The 23,679-nt window shown below is 48.3% G+C and overlaps 1 protein-coding gene across 3 annotated transcripts in view; it reads right to left on the minus strand.

Annotated features, from left to right (window-relative positions):
- Window positions 1–2,096: 2,096 nt before the first annotated feature.
- Window positions 2,097–23,679, minus strand: part of ILKAP (ILK associated serine/threonine phosphatase) — a 28,345-nt gene continuing 6,762 nt past the window's right edge. Inside the window, exons 3-13 of one of the 3 annotated variants that reach the window (XM_072618739.1) lie at window positions 19,820–19,885; window positions 19,255–19,311; window positions 14,522–14,641; window positions 13,318–13,444; window positions 9,753–9,859; window positions 8,527–8,620; window positions 8,345–8,432; window positions 7,551–7,672; window positions 4,268–4,387; window positions 2,699–2,780; window positions 2,097–2,372 (exon numbers count right to left, since the gene is read on the minus strand). In XM_072618739.1, coding sequence (XP_072474840.1) covers window positions 2,232–2,372; window positions 2,699–2,780; window positions 4,268–4,387; window positions 7,551–7,672; window positions 8,345–8,432; window positions 8,527–8,620; window positions 9,753–9,859; window positions 13,318–13,444; window positions 14,522–14,641; window positions 19,255–19,311; window positions 19,820–19,885 — 1,124 coding nt within the window. In that variant the 3' untranslated portion in view covers window positions 2,097–2,231. Of the gene's footprint in view, window positions 2,373–2,698; window positions 2,781–4,267; window positions 4,388–7,550; window positions 7,673–8,344; window positions 8,433–8,526; window positions 8,621–9,752; window positions 9,860–13,317; window positions 13,445–14,521; window positions 14,642–17,653; window positions 17,742–19,254; window positions 19,312–19,819; window positions 19,886–23,679 lie in introns of those variants that run through there. The other 2 variants (XM_072618740.1, XM_072618741.1) reach the window with 2 other exon arrangements.

The following is a 23,679-nucleotide window of genomic DNA, read 5'->3' on the forward strand; positions in this document are numbered from 1 at the left end:
AGAACTGTCCCTAAATGGCACCTTTGGCCCTTGTACAGCTCAGAGCTCCTGGCTGGGTATGCCACTGAGTCAAAGCCCAGCAGAACTAAGGGAGCCTGCTGGGCATGACCTCTAAGGACACGGGGAGGCCTGCATTGGTCAGTCTGCTTAGGGGGGATGTTAAGAAGGCTAACATCAGGTAGTTTTCAAAGTTAATCCTCTTTCCTCCCCACCCCACACAATAGACAGCTGCAGTGAACCTCTAAAGTACAGAGACTCTGATTTCTCAGTAAAACTTGTACCCACCCTACCTGGAAAGGGTAACAGACAATTAAAAAAACCTTTTACTTTCTGATAAGGGGGCAAGGAGGCCAAACCCTTCCTTAGATGAATCTGTTTCCAACAGACACACGTCAAACAGCTAGACTTTCTCTTGGAAAAATGCAAACATCTTATCCTCATCATAGTCTACGCATTATATTTATGGAAATATATTTATTGTACAATATTGTCAAGTGGATGACATACACGACTCCTTTTCCATGGGGGTGTTTGAATGAGTGCTTGAGAGCTAACCGTGGAAGAACAGGGAATACAAAGAACATTTTGCAAGCAAGGAGACCAGCAGGCCAGTGCCTCCTTCAGAGTTCCTGAATGACAGAGGAGAGAGATGATGGCAGAGTTGGGAGCCTAAATTCTAAATTTCTGACTCTAGCCGAGTACGGCTTTCCTCCTGGACACTGGAACAGGGCCAGGCACCCCTCCTCCCACTAGAGCTGGCCCCAGGGGTTGCCAGGGCTAGTGAGGGCTGTGGCTAGGACAGAGCTGACGGGCTTTGAAGGCTGCAGGTCCAAGCCTTCCCTGCTCCTTACTCTGAAAAGACTGAGTCTCTGGGGGGATGGAAAGATGGGGATGCGCAACATCTCTCAAGCATGACATCTGGGATGTATTTTTTCTGCACAAAAACATGAGTTAAATAAATGAGATTCTATTTCTTCGCTGACTGGCTTTATTCTTGCCTGAAGAACTTTTTTCCCCAAAGCTATGATTCACACTAAGAGAAGACTGAACTTTGCTCCCCCCAGGCTTTAGTCCCTATTTTCTTAGGAACAAGTGAGATGGGGCTGTACACAAACTACTGAATTGTTATCAGGAAAAGGATATCTGAGTCTCTACTTTGAGACCTTTCCTTTCATGAGGATTCAACAAACAGAACTCAACACCAAGGGCCAGGGCCAGCTTGCTTTTCTCCCTAGTGCATGGGGGGCTGTGGAGACAGAGATAAAGAACAGTGCTAAGGGATCTCCCAGCAGTACGGATATTGGCAGAACACGGGCCCAGAGAAGGCTGCAATGGGGACAAAGGAGGGTGTTACAAAAGGCTTTCTGCTGAGGAGGCCAGGTGTGACTGCATGAAGGCGGTGACTCCTGAACCAAGCCAGGAGAGAAGGATGGGAAGAGGTGTAGACAGGCACCTAATCTAGACACACAGTCATGGTCCCTGTGAGGAGGGAGGAGGCAGGGGCAGATGGTGGGTTCTGATGGTACACTGTGGACTCCTGTGACCTTGCAGCCACTGAAGTGGCCAGGTGCTCCTATTAAACTCACCCGTATCTGTGTCTCTCCTGCACGCCCCCTCCCCACCCCAAGAGTTTGACGTTTTCTAGAGCAAGACAGTCCAGCCTATGAAGCTCCTCTAAACCCCAGCCCAGGACTGGGCCTCTTATAGCATTCTGATCTCAATCCTGTTACCGCCCACTGCATCAGCGGTCCCTTCCAACTTCATGCCGTCTGCAAACCTGTGAAATTTTATATTTATGCCTTTGTTGAAGCTACGAGTACAAACGAGCTTGGCCTTACACTAGGAAGTCGGCCTTGGGTTGAAGGAAGCGTTTACCAACGCCCTCTCGGTCCAATCGGCCTAACGGGGTTCTTTCTATTTCTACACAAGGACAACCCTTGAGGGCTGGAGGGAGCTTTAGGGATTCCTCCCAGGGGCAGGTCCAGTTATTAAGAGGCTTGGGGAGTCTACCACCATACTTACAAGCTGAAATACTGCAGGACATTTGGCTAAAACTTACACAGACTATGCCATGAAGTGAGCATGAGCTAAACGAGTTAGAAAAAACAAACAACCTTTATTTACAACCACAGAGCCTGGAGGATACTCAGAACACAGAATGCGCACACATGAACCCAACTATTCCCTTGAATCAATATCATGCTGCCCTCTCTGCTGCCTGGTGCCCCCCTTCACTTCCCTATCCGCACAACCATCACGGTGACGTTGTCCGCTGAGCCGCGCTGCACGGCCTTGGTAGCCAGACGGTTGCAAGCAGCTTCATACCTGGCGTCAAGGGCTGACTTCCCTTCCCGGGTCTGGATCTTCTCATCCTTCTCTCACCGAGAGAAAAACGGCAGTTACCAAACATGGACTCTCACTCAGCATAAGACCTAGAGACGAGTCCCACAGCCTTCCCAAGACAAGGATAGGTGGGGACAGCCTTCAGGGAGCAAGGGGACAGAGGTCTGGGCAATGGCTAAGGGACATTAAATGGCACCAATTACAGGAACTCCCATTTACAGAGTCATATTTTAAGGTCTGACAGGACCCTTGGCTGGTAGGGAATGAAGAAAGAATAAGGAAAACTTTTCAGTTCTTTTCTAAAAACTGACATGCATGAGGCCAGCGCACCCTCCCCAGGACATCCATCTCCTACCTCAAGGCAGGACAAGATGAAGGTCACAGCTTCCTCAGGGGTGAAGACCTTGAAGAGCCCGTCACAAGCCAGCATGATGAACCTGAAAAGAGAGGGGGTGAGGGGGGAATAAGTAAATGGATGGACATGGAGACACACACACGCATGCATGCATGCACGTACGCACGCACGCACACACACTCTCACCAAAGTGCTGGGAGGCCAACAGAGATTCTGCAGGGGTGACAGAGATGATAGGGAGGAGACCAAAAGTGACCAGGCTAGTCCGGGGATGTCCCAAGTGCACAAACTCTTTTCTGTTAATCAAGTTTTCCGCACACTTTGTATTAACCTGCTGCCCAGAGCTGTAACTTCACTGGAGAGATACTTCCTCTACTAATACAGGTCAGTAATTGATTGGCAAGAAGGGGTTGAGGTCCACACATAGAAAAATAAGAGTCAGGGGTCAACAGTGGCTGTTGTCAAGTGAGGAAGGCCATTTGGCTTTGGAGAAGCAAAGCAGCGCTAAGAGGCGGGGCCACAGAGGCTGAGTGCCCAGAGAAGTCCCTCCTAGCTCAGACATGAAGGAGCTCAGATGGAGAGAACAGAAAAGTGGGGGTGAGGGAATGTGGGGGAGAGAAGGCCCAATAGAAGGCTGCCTTTAAGAGGGAGCCTACCTTGCTCCCAGAGCTGCATGACCCTAGAACATGCTGCCCTCTAAGCCCAGGACTGAGACTGGAGTCACAGCCCCAAGAAACTGAGTGTCTTAGGGTTTAAAACACATGACACAAGTGGCCACATTTTCATCATTCAGTTTACACAAAGTAAAACTGGGGTTTCTGTTCTTTCCTTGATAACAGGGATCTCTGGTGATGCACTTTCAAAAATCCCCTCTGCCAGCATGACTGTATAAAGTATGAACGGGCAAGGATTGGTGGATCTGGGCCCTTGTCCAGGTAGGACGTCTCTAGTCTCTGCTTCACACCTCATCCAACTTCACACCCCATTTTTCTCTGAGTCTGGCAGACAGGCAACAGAAAGGTGGAAAACAAAGTGGAGGGGGGAAAACCTAAGGGCAGGAGGGGGAGGCTGAGCAGCACCCAGTTCTTGTGGTCAGCAGTATGAGAGCTGGACTGCTGGGCTGACTGCTCAGACAGTGGGGCACACAGGGATGACTATGAATCATATATTGGACACCAAAAAATCCAACTGGCAGGGCTGGGGCTTCTTACCAAAAAGGTGCCCCCCACACACTCCCAAAAAAAGACCCAGTTTGGGGCTGGGTTTGTTTCTGTGTTCACCAGTGAAGAAGCTGACTGGGGGCTGCCCAGGGTCATGCTGCTGGCAAGGATTAAAGCAGCCAAATCCACACGAGCCATCAGGGAAGAACGTGGTCCAGAAAGGATGTGGTTGCCATTTGCCCTACACTGTGACCAGCAAGCCCCCTCCCCAGACCCTCCTCCCTGCATCGTTTCCCTCTACCAGAAGGTAAGCCCCACCAAGGCATGGACCATCATGGTTTGTCTTGGTATCCTAGGCCCTCAGAGGCATCCCCCACACCTCCATGTGCCAGGGGTAGCTGGGCTTTACCTGTCATTCTGAGTAAGCTGGCAGCGTTTGATGTCTGGCACAGAGGTGACGCCACAGCGCTTGTACTGTCCATCCCCAATGGAACGGGAAACTTCCAGTACCCCCAGGACTCTGCCATCCCTGGAGAAAAGAAAGCATTCAGGTCCTACCCATGCAGACAAAACAAGAACTCAAAGGGACAGGGAACAGGACAAAAACATAGTGAACAGCAATGCCAAGAGACACCAGGATCACAAAGCTCTCACCTCTAAACATTTCCACTAAAGAAAACTGGCTTTATAAATATATTCCATAAGGCTAATAACTGTTTTCTTTTTTGCCCCTTCATTTAAAACATCAGTTTTTAAAAAAGCTCAACCCTTTCTTCACTTTGAGAAGATTTAAAATACATCCATCGATAAACGGGACATCTCTACTGACTAATTTTCAGGTTGGGCAGTGAGGTGGTATGGTAGACAGCAGGGCACAGCCTAGTTGTGTGACCTTGGGCAAATCTCCTAATCCCTGCTCACTTCAGTTTCCTCATTTGTAAAATGAGAATAACAGCACCTACCTCCCAGGGCTGCTAAGTGGATCAAATAACGTATTTGTAAAGTGCTTGAGAAATGCTCATCAGAAAGTTGGCATTTGGATAAATGCTGGAGAAGATGTGGGAAAAATGAAACACTAATGCACTGTTGGTGGAGTTGTGAACTGATCCAACCATTTGGAGAGTAATATGGAACTATGCCCAAAGGGCTATAGAACTGTACAAACCCTTTGATCCAGTAATACCTCTACTAGGTCTGCATCCCAAAGATATCCAAACAAGGCGGGGAGGTGGGAAGGACTTAGTTGTACAAAAATATTTATAGCAGCTTTTTGTGGTGGCCAAGAATTGGAAATCAAAGGGATTCCCATCAATTGGGGAATGGCTAAACAGCTGTGGAATATGATTGTAACGGAATATTGTTGTGCTTTAAGAAATGACAGTCTAGACCTGATCGGGCCAAGAATTGGAAACTGAGGGGATGTCAATCAACTGGGGAATGGCTGACTTATATGACCTGATGCTGAGTGAAGTGAGCGCAACCAGGAGAACATCGTGCAGAGGATCAACGATGACAGATTGAGCTCTTCTCAGCAATGCAAGGACCTAAGACAATTCCAAAAGACTCGTGATGGAAAACACCATCCACCTCCAGAGAAAGAACTGTGGAATCATGATTTTTCCCTTTGGTTCTGATCTTCTTTACAACATGACTAGTGCAGAAATTTGTTTAAAATGGCTGTACACGTATAGCCTATATCAGACTGCATGTCATTTGTGCACACGCACACACATATGTAATATATAAATGAAAAGGAAAAGTTGGCATTTGGCTAAATCCATGAACTCTCTGTTTCGGTGGGAGCTTGCTGACTGAGCTATGGCCAGGTGGCAAAGGCAACAGCTGGGGCCATTTTTCTCCATTTCCTCCACGACCATTTGAAGAGCTTTGCAAATTTACCTAAATGTAAAACTTAAAGTCTAAGTGTGCTTAAATACCAGGTATATAAACAAAACCAACTTAAGGACAATTACTCAATAAAATGCAGAGACTAAAATACTGCATAAAACAATATGGTCTAATGAAAAGAATCAGATAACTTGGTTTTTAATTCTAGCTCTGAAATGAACTTCCTGTGACCTCTGGTAGGTGACTTAATAACGAGCTGAAGAGAAGGACTGAACGAGCTTTTAGGTGCCTTCCCTGTGCAAAAACGACCCCATTAACACATGGTTTCAAAGTGCGAAGGGGCTGCAGGTAACACCTGACACCAATTAGTCAGAGCACTGAAATGGGCACTGACTCCCCCCCAACATGCACTGCTTTCAGATTCCTGGTGGCAATGACTTTTAGGGAAGCATTCTAAACCTCAAGGCTGCTTGGGAGAAGTTCAGGCAAACCTAGGCCAGCAAGACGACTTGGTGTCAGCTGATCTGACCCCTGACATTCTGGGGCTGGGGAGGGGCCTGCAGCAGTGGGGCCCTGGGGGCAGCGCTAGGCCATCCCAGGGCCTGTCTTGGACACTCAGCCTCCTAAGGGAACTACTTCAGACACCAATAGATCAGTGAGCAGCTGTCTAGGGGCCACCAGCATTAGGGGTACAAGTACTACATCTGGAACCCTCACTCTTGTTCAGGACTTTACACTCTATGACAGCAAACTGACAGAAGCACAGCTTTGTGAGGTCTCAGCCATTCCTAAGGTCTGTACAGCCTGGACTAGTAAGACCTAACTCAAGAAGACTGTGATAGGCCTCACATTCAGAGAAGCAAAGGGCAGAGATGCCAGCGACTCCTCCCACTGCTCAGCCTCCATGTTCTCTCTTATCTCCAGCAGAAAACATGGCCTGCATGTTAGAAGAAAAAAGGGCCAGAAAGTTCTTCTGGAGAACTGATAATCCAGCGGCTCCCTGGAGGGGCAATGCCCAGTCTCTTGGCTGAGATGGCAGATGATAAACAAAGGCTACCATATGGGAGTCAATGATATAGAAAAGAAAAAAGCTTTCCAAAGGAAGTCATCAAGCCCTGGCCCTCCAGCCTATATCCCAGGAGGCCTAGGGGCACCTTGGTGGCCTTGGCCAAGATTGCTCGGTCTTTCCTTCAGGAGAAAGATCTGAGCCACAAGACTTGGGACGAGTGGAAGGCCACAGGAAAACACCAGAACGAGGTCTGAGGTGGGGAGCAAGCCTAATGCCTGCGGGCAGCAGAGAACTGCAGACATGCAGGGCACAAATACACAGAAGGAAACAAGAAGCTCAGAAAGGGACACGAATAGGACAATATTAGATTTAACATGCACTTAAGAGACCCAAAGTGAACATAACAGATGGTTAGCTCCTTCTCTATGACCTTTTCTGTTCTTTGACACTGATGGTGAAAAGTTTTTATTTGTTGATGACTAAAATTCGCTTCCATCGTCCCACTATGGGCTGCTAACGCTAAGAGCAACCAGCTTCACACACGTACATCTTAGAAACCCTGCAGGGAAGAAGCCCTCCATGGAGGCCCACTGTCTCCCTGTTTCTCACCATCTCCCAAGGGCTCACAGCACTTACAGGGACAATGGAAACAATCTGCTCCTTGCCTCCCAATGACCTGCCCCTGCCCCGCAGCCTCTCCTGGGGCTGCAGAGTCAGGCCTAATACCAGTTCAGCCAGTGGGCCAGACACTGGCACCCACGGCAGGCCCTCCCACATCTACAGGGGCTTCTTCCTCCTCTGATCCTCACTCGGGGACTCTGGGGTGCTCTGTTACCTGACATTTCCTCCTGCCTTCTGTATCCGCATGCGCTCCTCATACTGGGTGGGATTGTGTTCTTTGCTGAGGCTTAAGGCTGCATGTCTGTGACTCTCCTCATTATAGCGGCACAAGATCGCCTAGACAGGGCAAGAGAACCATTGAGAACAGCTGACACGGCCCAGGATCCCCACAGAACCACTGCCAGGCACCAGGAGAAGGGGCAGGTTTCAGAGTCAGTCCCCAGTGGGCTTCCCCTCCCCCAAATCCCAGTAAATCCAAACAAGTTCAAGGGATCAAAAAGAAAAATGTGAGGTGATATAACATGGCAGAGGACTGTCCGTTTTCAGGTGGTCCAAGGGATCATGTTGGACTTTGAGTCAGGAAGACCTCATAATTATTCCCCCCTCAAGTATTTTCAGGCTGCCAGATCCTAACCTTTCTGGGCCTCAGTTCCTTCATCTGTAAAATGGGAACCATAGCAGGCCCCTCCTCAGAGTTGTTCTGAGGATCCAATGAGCCCCCACATGTAGAGTGCTTGGCTGTCAACATAATGTGACACTGCCACAGCAGCTCAGGGCATTACAAAACCATGGTCAGCGGCCCCATCTAGAGTTCAGAAACTAAACTGAAGAACTGACAGGGGTCAGAGGCACAAAACAAGCCGCTTCTGGACCCCTACTGTGAATCTGAGGTTTTCTCAAGTCTGAATAAAGTAGCCTGTGGGGTGGCTTCCCTCCCCAAAGCTGACCATGCTGCGAAGGGTCTCTGACTGAGTAGGGAGGGTCGAGGGGGGTTCAGGGCCACTTTACCCGGCTGTCTCCCAGGTTGGCGATATAGAGGACATTGTCTACGGCAAGGACACACGTGGCCGTAGAACCATCCTTCCAAGCAGGCTTCCTGTAGAGAAAGAGGAATGATGTGGTCATCACACAAAGGGCACATCCATCTGGCTAACAGGCAGGAAGCTCCCACCCCAGCCTGTTGTACTTACTGGCTGGAGGCCTGCTTGAGGAACTCCTCGTCCGTGTGCTTGAAAGTGTCCAGAAGGCATCTCTTCACAGTTTTCTCCACACTGATCACCTCTCCTGTTACAGAAGGGCACAATCCAATCACACTCTGGGGGTGGGGGGGGGAGGGTTCCCTTTGAATTAAATTCTAGTTCCCCTTTTAGAGATGCACCAGAATGACTAGGAGTAAAGATGTCTAAAGACCCCTTGCTTGAGAATGCCCTTCTCAGCTGAAGGTTTACATCTCTGGGATCTAGCCTCACAACTCCTCACAGCATTAACTAACTGCCTAAAGCTCAGGCAAGTTCACAAATTCGCTGCAGAATAGATGCTCAGACACTCAAGAAGCAATTTCAGTGAGGCCCTTTCCACACAGAGACAGGCCCATTTGGAGGGACATTTTCTTCTGTGTTCGGGAGTTCTGCACAGTTTCCTTTCATGGCGGTGTTCAAGTTGACGTGTTCTTCTTTTTCGAGACTGTCCTTTACTTCTGTACATTCTGCATTTCCAATCAGTCACTCTCTCTTGTTTCTCCGGTGAAGTTTGCTGCTATAGATTAAAGGCATTCTATTCTGCCAATCATTTCTGCTGTGCAGGCCACAAATTCTGCTTTCCTGCTCAGGTTCCATGATCTCATACCCATAAGGTCTTTTGCTTCATTAGGTGTTGAGCCATTTTCCTTTGTCCTGCAACATTAATCCATCAATATCTGGATTCCTGAGCTGATCTGGAGGGCCTATTGTGCATTCTGTCCCCAAGTTTTCTGGTTGAGTTCTGGGGCAGCACAGAGTGAACTTCAGCCATCTGGCATCCCGGGTAGAGGCAGGCAGGTGGGCTTGCTGCGTGGCCTGCGAGGGAGGCTGAGGGACCTCATTTAAGGGCTAGCCTTCTCTGCTGTCAGTTCAACATGCTGGTGTTCTTCTTGTCTTCAACTGTGGAAGCAGCTCAAAGTGCTTCATGTCAGGCACACAGTCTGAATTTGCAGAGGTTGGAGAGGGTGGCAGGGTCAGCAAGTGTCTAATCCTCCATCTTGCTGGTCACCTGCGTACAGTCTTACCAACAGCCCTACACCTGTCCTGAGACTCTAGTTCAGCAAACTGCCCTTCACCCTCACCCCAGGAACACATCAGGGAATCCCTCACATCCTCTCAAAATGATAGATCTTTCTATATTCATGAAGTGAAAGAGAAATCACCTAGAGCTCACTTACCTTTAGGAAATTTCCTGATTAGGTTCTGATGCAAATTCTGAGCAGCAAACTTGGAGGCTCGGACACCTCCATGCCCATCGAAAACAGCAAAGTAGGAAACCCGAGAGCTGTGAGGGAAGAAACCAAACCTATTAACAGAATGGCCTAAGGCACAAACACTCAGATGGATGCAGTGCACATTTTGGCTGAGTATCATTCTCATTCTTCTCATTCCATGGCTTATGTTTTTAAGAAAGACAGGTTAAGGAAAACCATCAGGCTAAAATATAAAGTGTCTCAGAGACTAAGAATAGGCCTTACTAAACCTTAAAATAACTGTAAAGGAGGCTTGGGGTTGTTTAGAAGAGCAGTGATAATTTGTGGGAGCCCTTGGCAAAACTCCTACCCACACTGTAGATATGAGGAAGTTGAGGCTGGCTGAGCCTGAGGCTCCATGAAATGGTTCATTGAAAGCAGGAAGAAAGAAGTCAAGCTCAGACATGCCTCAAGTACCTAGGCTTCCAAAGAAGGTGACCTGGTGCCAGGACTGTTGTGAATCCTGCCTCTAACCCATGTGAACCATGGGACCATGGGCGCACCCTTTAACTTCCTGCGCTTCTGCCTGCTCCTTGGGGAGAATGTGTGATGGGGCTCTCAGGCTTCTCAGCACTTGGAAGACAGCACAAGTAGTTCCACCATTTCCCAAACGGTCTCCTTGGCTCCCCAGCTTGGTGACATCACTACCCCTCGGCACTTTTGCCTCAGCTCCCCTGCTGGGTCATCACTCGTTCCACCTCTGTGGGCCCTTTCTCTTCGGGATCTCCCTAGCTCCTGGAGTAAGGCAGCTTCCCATTCCAGGTCCCTGCTGAGCCCCAATTCTGCATCCAGGTTCATGAAGGAAACCCATGTCTACAACAGAAGTTATGTTTCCCTCTAAGCTCCCCCGATTTGAAGGTCCAGCAGGCTCTGCCTGGCCTCCAGAATAAAGCACAGACTCCTATGTGGGGCCTGAAAAGGCCTCTGACTGACCTCTGCAGCGCGCGCGCGCGCACACACACACACACACACACACACACACGATGGTGTGGCTACACTGGCTTTCACAGTGTGCTCCCACATGACATCCTGCCTCTCATCTCGAGACCACACTGCCCTGCCCTTTGCAGGCTTTGGCTTTCCTCAAGCCTCCACTAAATTCAATCAGTCAAGAAGCACTGGATAAACATTTTCTGCATGTCAGACCCCGGGCTCAGAGTGAGAGAAACAGAGAGAGGGAGGAGACAACATGCAAATAGTCATGTCCAAACAAGATCTGGACAGGGTAGAAGGTGGGTCATCCCAGAGGAAAGGCACTAGCCATGGGGAACAAGGGTGAGTGCAGGGGGGAAACCAGGTGGGATCTTAGCTGAACCTTAAAGGAAGCCAGGGGCAGAGGTAGAGGCAAGCTCAGCCCATCCTCGTCCCCCCAGCTGCTCGAGTCAGACTCACCAGAAGTTAACCCACTCAGACATCCATTTGTATTGACTTCACCACATCCATGGATTCCTCCCACCTCTCCCCCCGCCCCAGGGGAAAGGCTGAGCTTCAGAGGGGGGATGAGCTTTCAGATTTTCTTGTTTGGAGAAGTCTGGTTCCAGCATTTGTGCAACTGCCTGGGTAGAGAAGGCCCATGGCCCTGATGACATCACAGCTCTTTTGCAGCAATGAGCACCATTCCTTCTCCACAGTCTATGCCGTGACAAAATCATAGTTCATTATGCATGGTAAGTGATGGTTTCTGATGAGACATCCCACAATCTCAACTCATAAGTAAAACTCTCTGGATAACTATCAGCAATATTGCCTCATGAAGCAGAGAAGCACCAGAATGTGGTCAAACCAGTCTTACAGAAGTCTGGCTAGAAAGCCAAAGCCATCCCAGTGACATTTTAAGAGAAAAATGGAAAGAGGACTGCAGAGAGAAGCCGGAGAAAGTCAGACAAACCATTTCAGCAGAGATGGTGGAACCAGCACCCTGGGCCCCGAGGCACTTCTGTAGAAATGGTGCTCAAGGGAACACAGAGAAGAGAGGTCAGACTGCACTGAGTCTGGACAAGAGATCCACATGTGAGGGCCTGGAGAGCAAAGCCCAGTGTGGCAGAAAGAGGGAAGCCTAACTCAGAAGGGGCAAAAGTCTTGGAGCTTATTTAGCCCCAAAGAATGAGGATGACCAACCTGTGGATCTGTTCTCTCCTCTACACAGAATCTATAAAGGAATCAAAGCAATCTCTGATGAGGGTAGTAATGAGGAGCCAGCAGGCATTCACAACTGACCGTCAGCATTGGGCCCAATTGTTCTACTTTCTCAATTAACTGAAATATGTAGAAAACATCAGACATTATGTGGCGATTATGAAAAAGCATTGGATTTTAAAGAACAAAGAGCCACTTTACAAGACCATTTACAGAAAAGGCCCTGAGACCCTTATGGTTCCTAAGAAGATCTAACACCAGCGGTAATCGCTCCATGGCCCTTTGATTATAAATACCACAAAAGGCACTTGGAGGTGTAGGTCTGTGAATGCCATCTGCCACCACAAGGGGGAGACCTTGAGCCAAGGAGAGGTCAAAGGAGGAGGACCAGGTCTTCCAGATGCTCATGTCTGTGGATGACATCATGCTGATGAGTGCAAGGCCTCTGCTCTCTAATTACTCAGAGTTTGGTCTGCTCAATCAGACAGCAAAGACCAGGCAGAGGGAACAGCAGCAGCACAGCGCCATGGGCCAAGTGCTAAACCTGCATCCGGGAAACTGGGTGCAAGGCCTGCTGCTAACACTTACAGGCTGTGTAAATGTGGGCAAGGCCCACCAATTCTGCCTCAGGGGATACATTAGGCCTGGACTTGAAGAGTTTTCCTCAAGTCTAAATCTGTAAGCTCCCAAAGGCGCCTTTCGCCCAGATTTCAACGTGCTTTGGGATGAGCACCCCAGGGAGCCACCCTCTATGGATGGAATCACACAGCTGTGAGCTCAGTCCAGAGCTTGTAAGGAGGGGGTGGTGGCACCAGCAGCAGTAGAGAGCAAGCCAGAGTAGGTTCTGAACTGGTGGTGGAGGAAATCAAAGCCCATCTTTTCAATACTAACATTTTACTGGAGCTTGTGTGTGGCAGCAATGGACACTGATCAACTGCACAGAGCCTGAGAGGAGCCCAGCTCAGAGGGTGATAACCAGGTGCCACTGATGACCAGTGGGTGTAAGAAAAATCAGAGACCTCTGAAGAAGATCAGCGGCCAAGGCTGGATGTCTACCAGGGAATGGCGGGCGGGAAAAAAAGGTGGGCTGGGCACTCGGCAAGAGAGGCACAAGGCACATGGCCAGTGGAAGGCTGGGAGCACCCAGGGCCACCTGCTAGGGCAAAGAGAACGCAAGGACACTTCCATGACTATCAGACCTTTAGGCGCTAAGGGCTCACGCATCACTACTCCAATGGCTGTGACCATGGATGACCCACTTGACCCTTCTGAGATTCCTTTCCTCCTGGTTGTGGCAGCCCCCACCCCTGATGCGTGGGACCCCAGGCTGAGGGGCTGGGCCCTGGGTACTCACATCAGAGAAGACAGGGGCTTACACTCCTCTGTGATGTCATTCAGGATCACGTGAGCATCCTGCATCTCTTCTCTCTCTCCTTTCCTCTCTGCCACATAACCTTTAAGGCCAAAGATCACCGAGGAATCTGAGAACGAAAACAACATGAAAGCAGCCAAGCTCTTCTTTCAGAAGCCCTGTCTTGGAAGGCTGCACGCGCTTAACTCAACAACTCCCCACATGCTAACTACGCTGCCTCACAGACTCTTCGGGCCTGGGGGACCTCAGGTGTTCTCAGAGGGGACTGGAGCCTGGCCCAGTGGAAGGAAGACCCAGCAGGCCCCAGGCACTGTCTTCTGCTTTAAACAGAGGACAGTGCCTTCAAAGCATCCGAAAGAAAGAGCTCCTCTATTCCAGCTGTGGCAAGCACACAGACCAGCACAGCTGCTCAAAAACTCCTTTTCATTAGAGCCCATTAGACAAATATTTACTTCTACATCTGAATTTGGCTAGAAGAATTCAACAATGACAAATCCCCAAACTCCCCTGAAACTTTCTCGGACCAACAATAAAAGGCCTGCCATGAGCAGTGTTTGTCTGTGGCGGCGCCTGGAGAAGGTGGGCCGCACCCCACAACCAGGACAGAAGGTGCTCCCGTTGGAGAGGGCGGGAGAGCACACGGTGCCTCACTCCATCATACAAGCTACATTTCTGCGGTAGTTCAGAAGCCCCAAATTCTTTTTCTCTCCCCTCAAGCTGTGTAACCACAGCCAAGTCCAGATACTGCATTGACAAACAGCAGTAGCTGTGGTGAGCACCTGCATATCCAGGCTCCCACTCAAACCCCAACCACAACGGGCAGTGAAGGACAAAGCTGTCCAGCTTTAGCCTCCTTCCCCATTCCGGGACATGCTCCGGAGATGAGGAGTGGAAGAGAAACAGTAGGGATATCTGGAACTTCACAAATGGGGTCACTGACTTCCTCAACTGGATGGTAAATGCACTGGCTTTAGGGTTCTGGTACATAGGGGGTCTTCTAGGGAAACCCAAGAGAGGTCAGAGGAAAAGGAATAAACGAAAAATTAACTAAGGCAGGGAGGGTCTGCACAAAGAACACGCCCCTCGGGACAGAAACGAACAATGAAAAGCTCGAGCTGATCCTCCCTCTGGCCTGGGCTTGTGAGGCATAAAATCTAATACGTTTGTTTTCAAACTGTCTGAAAACCTTTACAAACTTTCTTTTCCACAAGCTCTTCGCTCCCATTCTTCTCTTCCTCCACAGTTTTCCGTTTTGCTCCTTTCCCATCGCTCTTCAGTCCCTGGGATGTTTGAGAGGTGGGTGATCCTGGAAGAAAGGCAGAGACGGACCCCTTCAAAGGCAGGGAGAGCCACCGGGACACCCTGGGGGCCCAGCCAAGGAACATGGGGAAGGAGCCTGGTCAAGCAAAGGTGGGAAGGAGAACGGCAAAGCAAGACCAGCACCTCAAAACCAACAGCTGCCATTTCTCTGTGCATGTTCACACACAGGCAGATCCAGTGTGGAAGAGACCACGGGCAAAGTAATGGTTTCATCAGTCACTAAAATCGATGTAGAGGTTCAGCAGCCATATACCTATACAAGCTACAATGATACACATGCACACACAGAGACAAACCTTATCTATAAATTGATAAATGAACAGACAGGTTCCAACCAATTTCAGAAAAACACCTAAGGACCATTTAAAACCAAAGTGCAGAAACATTACTCAGCATGAAGAAATTTTCTTAGATGTTTTAAGCAATAACTACTTAAGTCAAAGTTAATGGCCCAGAAATTTCAAAATGGTAGTTCAGGGCAGAGGAACAGATGGAGCATTAGACCAGGAGTCAGAAGAGCTGAATTTAATCAGCTTCAGTCACACACACTAACTGGTGACCCTGGGCAAGTCACCTCTACCTGCCTCAGGGGATTCATTTGTGAGATGGGGATCCTAACAGCACCTCCCTCCCAGGGCTGCTGGAGAATGCTTTGCAAACCTTAGAGTGCTATAGAAATGTTAGCTATTACAATAGTAACTACTGTTGTTTCCTTAGCTAGAGATACGCCCACTGGCAAATGGGCAAGTTTTGACCTAAGGACTGTAATACAGAGATAAATAAATTGAAGCCCCGCGCTCTGGGCTATTCCTAAGACATCTCTCCTTTCTTCTCATGGATTTAGGCAGAGAAGGATCCTTAAAGATCATCACACTTATAAGATCATTGATTCAGAGGTCACTGAACCAAATCTCCTCATTTTCCAGATGGTAAACTGAGGCAGGCAGAGACCAATGAAGCGATGAGCCCAGAGTCACAGAGCTGAGGATCTGTCCCCTTCTCCATGCTGCCTCTAATACATTCAGCTCACTTGCCGTAAAATGAGGAAATACACCCCATGAGGTAGACACTTGTCAAACCTCCTCCTGGCCATAGGGGGTGGTGCTTTTTCCTGTGCGTAAGAGTGAGCCCTAAGGTTGTACTCCACTCTGTCTGGGTGCCCCTCCCCCGCCCCCATTACTGGACTCAAGGCACCTGGAGGACAAAGGACTTTAGATGGATCCAACTTCACTGAGCAGATTTAGACTTCAAAGATTTTAGACTAAGCCACGTTCCCCTAAGTTGGCAAATTTTTCAGTATGGTTTTCTCTTTTTTAATAATACTAAAACAGATTATGTGAGCCAGTGACTCAATGACCAAACCCTTACCATGGAGAGACACAAGTACAAATGTGGCATTACTCAAACTCTCACTGCCTATTTCCACTGGGCTAGAATCATTTACCATACTTTACATCAGCACAACTTGGAATGTGTCATTCTGAATACATGTGCCCCCTTTGAGGAACTGTTCATCACATTTAAGCTGGACTGATGTGCAGCGGCCCTTCTGTCTCCTGGCTACTGCTCCCTACATCTCACCCCTACAGCCTGCCTCTTTCTCTTCTCTATCTTTCACTCCCCTGCCCTCTTGCTGACCAACTTGCTTTCAGCTTAAACCAACCACCTCTGAACACTCACAGAAGCAGCCCCTCCTCCCAGGAGACAGTGTGTCTGACAACTTTCCGGAGGGTACCCATTCTGTGTCTTGGGTCCAACACACACTGGGGGAGAACTGCCTGAGCCAGGGCGCTCCCTTCTGCTCCCATCACTCAGTAACACTGCCGAGGGTCCCCTGTATCCATCCATGCTGCCACATTCTGATCTGAATGCCTTCACATCAGTCCCTTCCTTTCTCACAGAATTCAGTTCAATCCTTGCCTCACTCTTCTATGCCTGTCCCCACCATGTGTGGGGAATATCCTCTCTAACCTCCATCTTTCCTCCCCGTCAGTAACTGAAAAGGGTTTACATATTTTATAAAAGTAGCTTTCACAGTGTGATGTGAGGACCCCTGGGGTCTCCAAGACCCTTTCAGGGGGTCCACAGGGTCAAAACTATTTTCCTAATAATATTCAGTTATGTTAATATCTTAACATAGTAAACATTGATAGATACAACCTATGTAAACAAAAGTTCTTGGGGGGGCATCCTCAATAACTGACAAGTATTAAGGGGTTCTGAGACCAAAGAGTGAGAATTTGTGCCTAAGATCTTACCACTGCCCATAAACATGGACCTTCCTCCCCAACTGCACAGTTCAAAACTTGTCACAACAGTGGCTAGAACAGCAGGTCTGGAGTCAAGAGGACCAGAACTCAAATCTAGTCTCAGACACTTACTATCTGTATGACCCTGGGCAAGTCACTTAACCCGTGTTTGCCTCAGCTTCCTCATCTGTAAAGCAGGGGTAATAAAAGTTGTTTTAAGGACCAAAAGAGAGAACTATAAAATGCTTACCACAGTACCAGGCACACAAGCACTGCCTAAATATTAGCTATTATTATTACTGTCATCATTCTGTACCAATCTGTTTGCAAAAGGGGGGCCTTCTTGCCAAAGCCAATCGCTGTCTGCTCCAACCTCTTCTCAGTTTGCCAGACATTCTCTTGCTATCTCTGCTCTGTCCCTTCCCACCAGCTCCTTTGCTATGACCTCCATGGGTCCTCTCTGGAGCGCTGCTCGCGTCATCATTCCTCTCCCCAACCCTAAACCCACTCCAGCAAGCTACTGCCTCACTTCTTTCCTCCCAAACAAAGCGTCCACAGCCCACACTTTTTCAGCACTTGCTTTCATCCTCTTGCAGACTGGCTTCAATCCTCAGCCCTCTGCTGAAGCACTACTGTAGGTGACAAATGGCTCCCCCAGAGACACATCCAATAGCCTCCCCCATCCTCTTCAGAGAAGGGTCACCTCTTCTCTCAGCTGCACACACGTCAGGCCCTCTCACAGTTCCCACCTCCTTTGCCAGCTCATCTTTCAAAGGTGTCAGAGCGCTGGAGGCTCCCGAGGGCTCTGTCCAGTGCCCTTTTCTCTTCAATATCTTCCTCTCTGGGCAATCCCAGTCTCACAGCTTTACCTGCTAGTACAGAACAGAGGTCTCTGGGGACCAGCGAGCTATTGCCAGGTGGGAGGAGCTGTCCTGGCAAGGAGCACTGCCGATCGTAGGTGCAGGAGAACCAGTAGGATGACACGGAAGCCTCCAGTGAAGAGGGCAGTGACACCACATCAGCTGCCAGTCACATGGCCCTTCAAGCTTTGCCAAGTACTGAGCATACATGATGATCTTGCATGAACTTCACTACTAATCTGCAAAGGTTTTACACCACTTACAGAAAACAGCCTAAAGAAGTTCAGAGGGAAGCGTGAAGGTTTTGGTTTAAGGCGCTCTTTCCCCTGGCCCACACGATGCTCTACGGGAGGGTGGGGCATAATGGCTGCAGCCAATGGGGGTGAAGCTGCCAGGTGGTCCTGGGGACCTACCTCCAGCAGCCCTGGCAGCAAGCAGACACCTGAGCAATGGGTCCACTGTGAATCGCTGCCTCTTCCCATTCACTGGGTAGGTTTCTGAAAAAGCAGCTTAGGGTGCTTGGAACCCTTAGAAGAAAAGAATCACCCTCTATCTCCTTCTGTGGTTTCTCACTCCACATCGCAATTGGCAGATTTCAAATATAAGAGGAGTGACCTTGCAGTCCTAGGAGTGCTGAAGGAAGCCTTCAGTTACCAGGGAGAACTCTCTTCTCACCAGTGGAGGGATAGCAGTTGTCAAGGAAACCAAACTGCCTCGAGGAAAAGGTGCCCTATTTGTCTGGCTTGTGGCTAAAATAAAGTCTGCTCCCCTAAATAAGACATGGCCCTTCGCCATCCATGCTCTTTTCTGCAGCAAGACAGAGGCTCCCCAACCCTCGGGGATGACCTCACAGCTTTGCTTCTCTCTTCCTCCTCCAAGGACTTGCTAACTCAGCGCACACCGCTCCCTGGCCTTGAATGCCCTCCTTCCTACTCACCCTTCCCAACTGAATCCACATGCCAATTCTTTGTGGTCTTACTTCCCTAACTGACATGGCAGGGACACGCCCGCCCCAATGCAGGCCTAGAAAACACCTGGTTCTGTTGTCTCTCTCAAGGCTTCTTTTCATACATCATGGTTACCTGGGTATGTCCATAATCCTGCTACAAGGTGTCAAGTTTCATGAGTCTTAAGTGTCCTATTCCTCCCCCAGGACTTAGCACAGCCCATGTTTCACTAAGTGTTTGCCAAACTGAATAACAGATTAAAAAGAGAAATAGGAAAAGATGAGGAAATTTAAGGATCTTTAGAATTTATACATCAAGAGTTTATTTAAACCAGAGAGGGACAGAAAATGGACCCTGAGGAAGGGATCATTGACTCTATTTCTGCGAAATGGACTTTGTTCAACTGGAGCGTGAATCTCTTCCCTTTCAATGCTGCGTTTTGTACATTGTACGTTTGTCCATATCTTTGGCAAGAAAGGCTAAAACGTGAATAAGGTATTACTGACACACAGCTCTGCCTGGAACCTCTTCTCACCCACTTACCTGAGTCACCACTGCTAGCAGGTGGAAGATCATCAAAAAGCAAAGATCCCCCTGACCCTGAAACACAGCAGAAGCCCGAGTGAGCCGAGGATGAGCCTCCCTCCAAGGCCTCCTTCTCCCAAAGCCATCCCACCAGGACGCCTGTCCCCAGAGCTGGCTGAAACCCCCTTACAGCTCTCCTGCACCAGCCCTGAAACCAGCCCTGGAGGAAACAGGGAGCAGCCTAGACTTACCTGATACTAACCCTATAGAAATCCATCATTGTCAAAGAAACAGAAATCAGCTTTAAGATTCAATCTCATTTAAATCAGTACAACATATATGGCTGCTGAATGTCCAAGACAAATCTGCTCGTGTTTCTTATGCAGGATTTTCTCAGGACTGGCTACTAGCTACAAGCTGATTTTCTGCCTTACCTGATGCCACAGTTTCAAAACTTAAGACAGTCCAACACCTATAACATCTGTGTATTGAAAATGGGGGAAAGGGAGAAAGATTGAGACAACTACAATCCCAGGATGAGGAGAGAGGTTGACACACACCTGGGAGAGCCTGAAGACTGTACCTGAGTCAGCACTGCTAGCTGGAGGCAGGTCATCAAAAAGCAAAGATCCTTTCTGTACGTCTTTCCCTGAAATACAGAGAACAAGTTTAAGACATATCTGATCAGATCTCAAAAGAAAAACTCTATATGACAAAAATGTTCAGGAAAAAAAACTGCCTTTAACCCAATGACTTTTCCAGCTGTCAAACAAAATTACACATTTTGTTCTCTAAACAAATCACTTTTTTGCTCAGTATTAACATAGGCATTCCCACTATTTCTATCTGGTCACACACACATTGATTATGTATCTTATAAACTTTTGATTAATCTCATGAAAAGACAAAAGAGAGAATTCACACATGAATAATACAGGAGTACAAATACATAGAAGTGAAGGACAAAAATGGAAGAAGCAGAAAACAGTAATGTCAAAAAAGCAAGACCTCCACACAAGCAAAACATACTGATTTCGAAGACCGAACGTGTAGAGAAAATTTTAGGATTATAGGTCTCCCAAAAGATCACACGTCAAAAAGCCTGAATACCCAAAATGCCAGGAATGGTACAAACCACCTGCCCAGAACTTCTGAACACAGAAGACAATGCCAAGTGAAAGAATGCACACAACATCTCCAGGGAAGAACCCCATGTGGCCAACCCCAAGATGCAGAGTACTTACACTAAACGATTCCATTAGCAATAAATTCTTCAAGTGACCAGAACAAACACTTATTAAACAACACAATTTTGCAAGGTTCTCTCAAGGAACTCAGTACTATGCAGAATGAAGCTGGAGGCAGGACACATTTGAGATAATCAACTGAGGGCAGGCAATAGAACATAGGTGAATCCGAAACGGCTTCCTGTAGAAGGAAGCTAGGGAAGTCAGGAGGTAGGGATGAGGAGGGAGAGCATTCCAGGAATGAAGAGACAGTCAGTGAAAATGCCTGACTGGGGGTGAGAAGGCAACAGGATAAAAGAAGATTCCTACAATCGGACAATACTCTATCTCCTGTAGCAATTGCTACTTCTAAGACTGAGCTCAATAAGAAAAAAAGCAAGGGGTCAAGGTCTATAAGGCCATGAGAGAAGCTCTATAGAAGAGAGGAGCCAAAACAGGCCCCTCAAAACTTTTAATTTCAAGAGGAATAAAGGGCTTAAATAAGGATAGGACCCTGAATCAATGAATGAAGTCTAGGACAGAAAAGGAATATAAGTAATGAGAATAAGGGAAAAAAATTCTTTTTAGAAAAAGACCAAGAAAATGAAAGTTTAAAAACCAATGAACAAAATACAATGAAGGAGAGGAAGGGGAATTCTACTCAACTGCTTAACTGAGAAGCAAAAAGGTGGAAGAATTAAATAGATTAAATGGGCGGGGGAAAAGAGAGAAGGAGTTCAGTTTTGGACAGGCTGAGTTTAAGAGGTCCATGTGACATCCCATGTGAAATGGCTAAAAGGTGTGGTGGTGGGGACTGCCAGGAGAGACACAGGGAACAGAGAGAAATGCTGAGCCTTGTCTGTCCTGAGATGACAGTAATGCCCAAGGGAAGCCCTTTCCCTCTCCCTTCTCAGCCTTCATGGAGAAAAACAATGGAGACTTATCTGTCCAGAGATCCAGTTACGTATTATGGGACATCTGGAACAATATGTCCTATAGGCACCTTAAACTCAATAGATCCAAGACTGAACTCCCCTTGATCCCAAGCCCTAGGACCCCCTTCTTCTAAACCTATTTCCGTGAGTGCATTGCCTCGCAGGTGCCATCACCCTACATATTCAATCAGCTACCCTGACTCATTGGGGCAGGTAGCCTCCTTGACATCTCTCACATCTGTCCCCTTCGTTCCACTCACCATCACTGCCCTTGTTCAAGCTCTGACCATCTCTTGTTTCTATTATCAAGAATCTCTTGCCTCTTTTCTATGCCTTACACTTCTCTTTTCTGGTCATGCTGGTCTTCCACACGACTCCAAAAGTGACCTTCCTAAAGCACAGCCCTGACCAGGTCAGTGTCTACTCAGGAAACACCAGGGGCTCCTTACAAACTGATGAGTCAACTACAAACTCTTCCACTGGTCATTTGAAGCCCTTTTCAATCAGACCCCAGCCTACTTTCCCCAGACTTACTGGGCATTATTTTCCTCTCTGTGCAATCCAAGCTATCCTTCTGTGGCTCCTCCCATGGCCAGGAATTTACACTGGCTTTCCACCCTGCCTGCCTAAAAAGCTCTGTTTGCTTCAAAGCTCAGCATGAGTTTTTCTATGTGACTAAAATACCCAAGTATTCCTTGACTCAGAGAATCATAAATCCAGAAGTAGAGAGGGCTCCTTTTTACAAACAAGGTAAGTGAGGCCCAGCCCAAGGTAATCCTGCTATAAACTTCAGGTGGGATTTGAACACAGGGGCTGATGGGGGCACATGCTGGTGTTCTCCCCCGCCTTCTGCTCCATGCCTCAGAGAAAATGGAAAACAGCTTGTCCTTAAGAGTGGATTCTCAATTAGTAACGCACCACTCTCAACTCTCTCCACCAAACTAGAAGCGTGCCACCCTAGGAGCTCTGACGTGCGAGGCCTCTGAGAATGCTTCTCCTCCCAGTGTCTCGGCATTCTCCAGGAACATCCCTGCTGCTGCACTTCACACTTCATTTTCAACTTCTGGTCCCCTTGGATGTCCCCCGCCCCACACCCCCTGCCCATTGGACTTCAGCATAAACGACGGCACAGTTTCAATTAATGATATTTTTTCTTTCCTCACTGACTGGGCTGCCTCTTGCTGCTCTGTTTCTGTCATTATTTTTGAATTTGCTTCCTAGTCTAACTGGAATTTTAGTCTCTGCCTTTACAGGTTGCCTGCAGCCTTAAGCTGCATCTACCTTGACCAAGTCAGGGACTAAAATAAAGAGTATTTAGAAACTAAATATGAGTAAATCCAAGAACAAGCACCTGAACCATCCTCCAGCTACAGTCCCCCCTTTTACCGAACACAGGACGCCATCTCCTGAGAATTACCACTCTAGTGACAGTCACTGGGGCCATGCCATTCTAAAAGCAAGAGCACAAAGCTCATGGGCACATGTACGATGGTTTTAGGCCACTGCTGGGCCTGCCAACCCCACAAGCAGACATTAGACACAGAAGAAACTGAGGCTCAGAGATTGGTCCCGTGGCTGGACACCAGGCACTGACCTCAGGCCTTCTGAGTCCTGTGCTCTTTCTCTAATACCACACTGCCCGAATCTTTTGTCAATGAATAAACATGTATCTTCTCTCAAACCACACTTCCTGAAGCCTGACAAACCTCCAAGTCAGCCCTGCCTGCGATGATGACCTTCTCTTTAGCTGGAGCTCACAGCCAGCCTGTCTGGAGGCAGGAGCTTTGTCCAGAATTCCTGGGGTGGGGGGAGGCCTGGTCTCCAGGAAGGTCTTCCCAGGGTACCCCGAAGCCATTTCTTACATTGCTCCATGCCATTCCCATGTCACCATCTGTTCAGCCATCCCCTAGTTGATGGGTCCTGCCTCAGTTTCCACTTCTTCGCCATTACAAAAAGAGCTGCTATAAATGTTTCTGGACAGGTGGGTCCTTTTCCACTTTCTCTGATCTCTTTGGGCAACAGGTCTGCTGGTGGTATTGCTGAGTCAAAGGGCATGCAAGGCTGGGTGACTGTGGGGTGGGGGATATAAACTGCTTCCCAGCACAGCTGGACCCATGCTGCCTTTCCATGTATTTTCAGCTTTTGGACCCTAAAAATCAAAAGGCTCAAAGAGTCAGACATGCAAGGGACACAATCTACATGCTAGTTCACTAGAGAAGACAAATGTGAAACCAACATGCAGTTAACGATGATTTAAAAAGAAGCTGTTTCCCAAGGAAGCC

Source organism: Notamacropus eugenii, chromosome 6 (genome assembly GCF_028372415.1).
Source record: "Notamacropus eugenii isolate mMacEug1 chromosome 6, mMacEug1.pri_v2, whole genome shotgun sequence".
NCBI lineage: Eukaryota > Metazoa > Chordata > Mammalia > Diprotodontia > Macropodidae > Notamacropus > Notamacropus eugenii.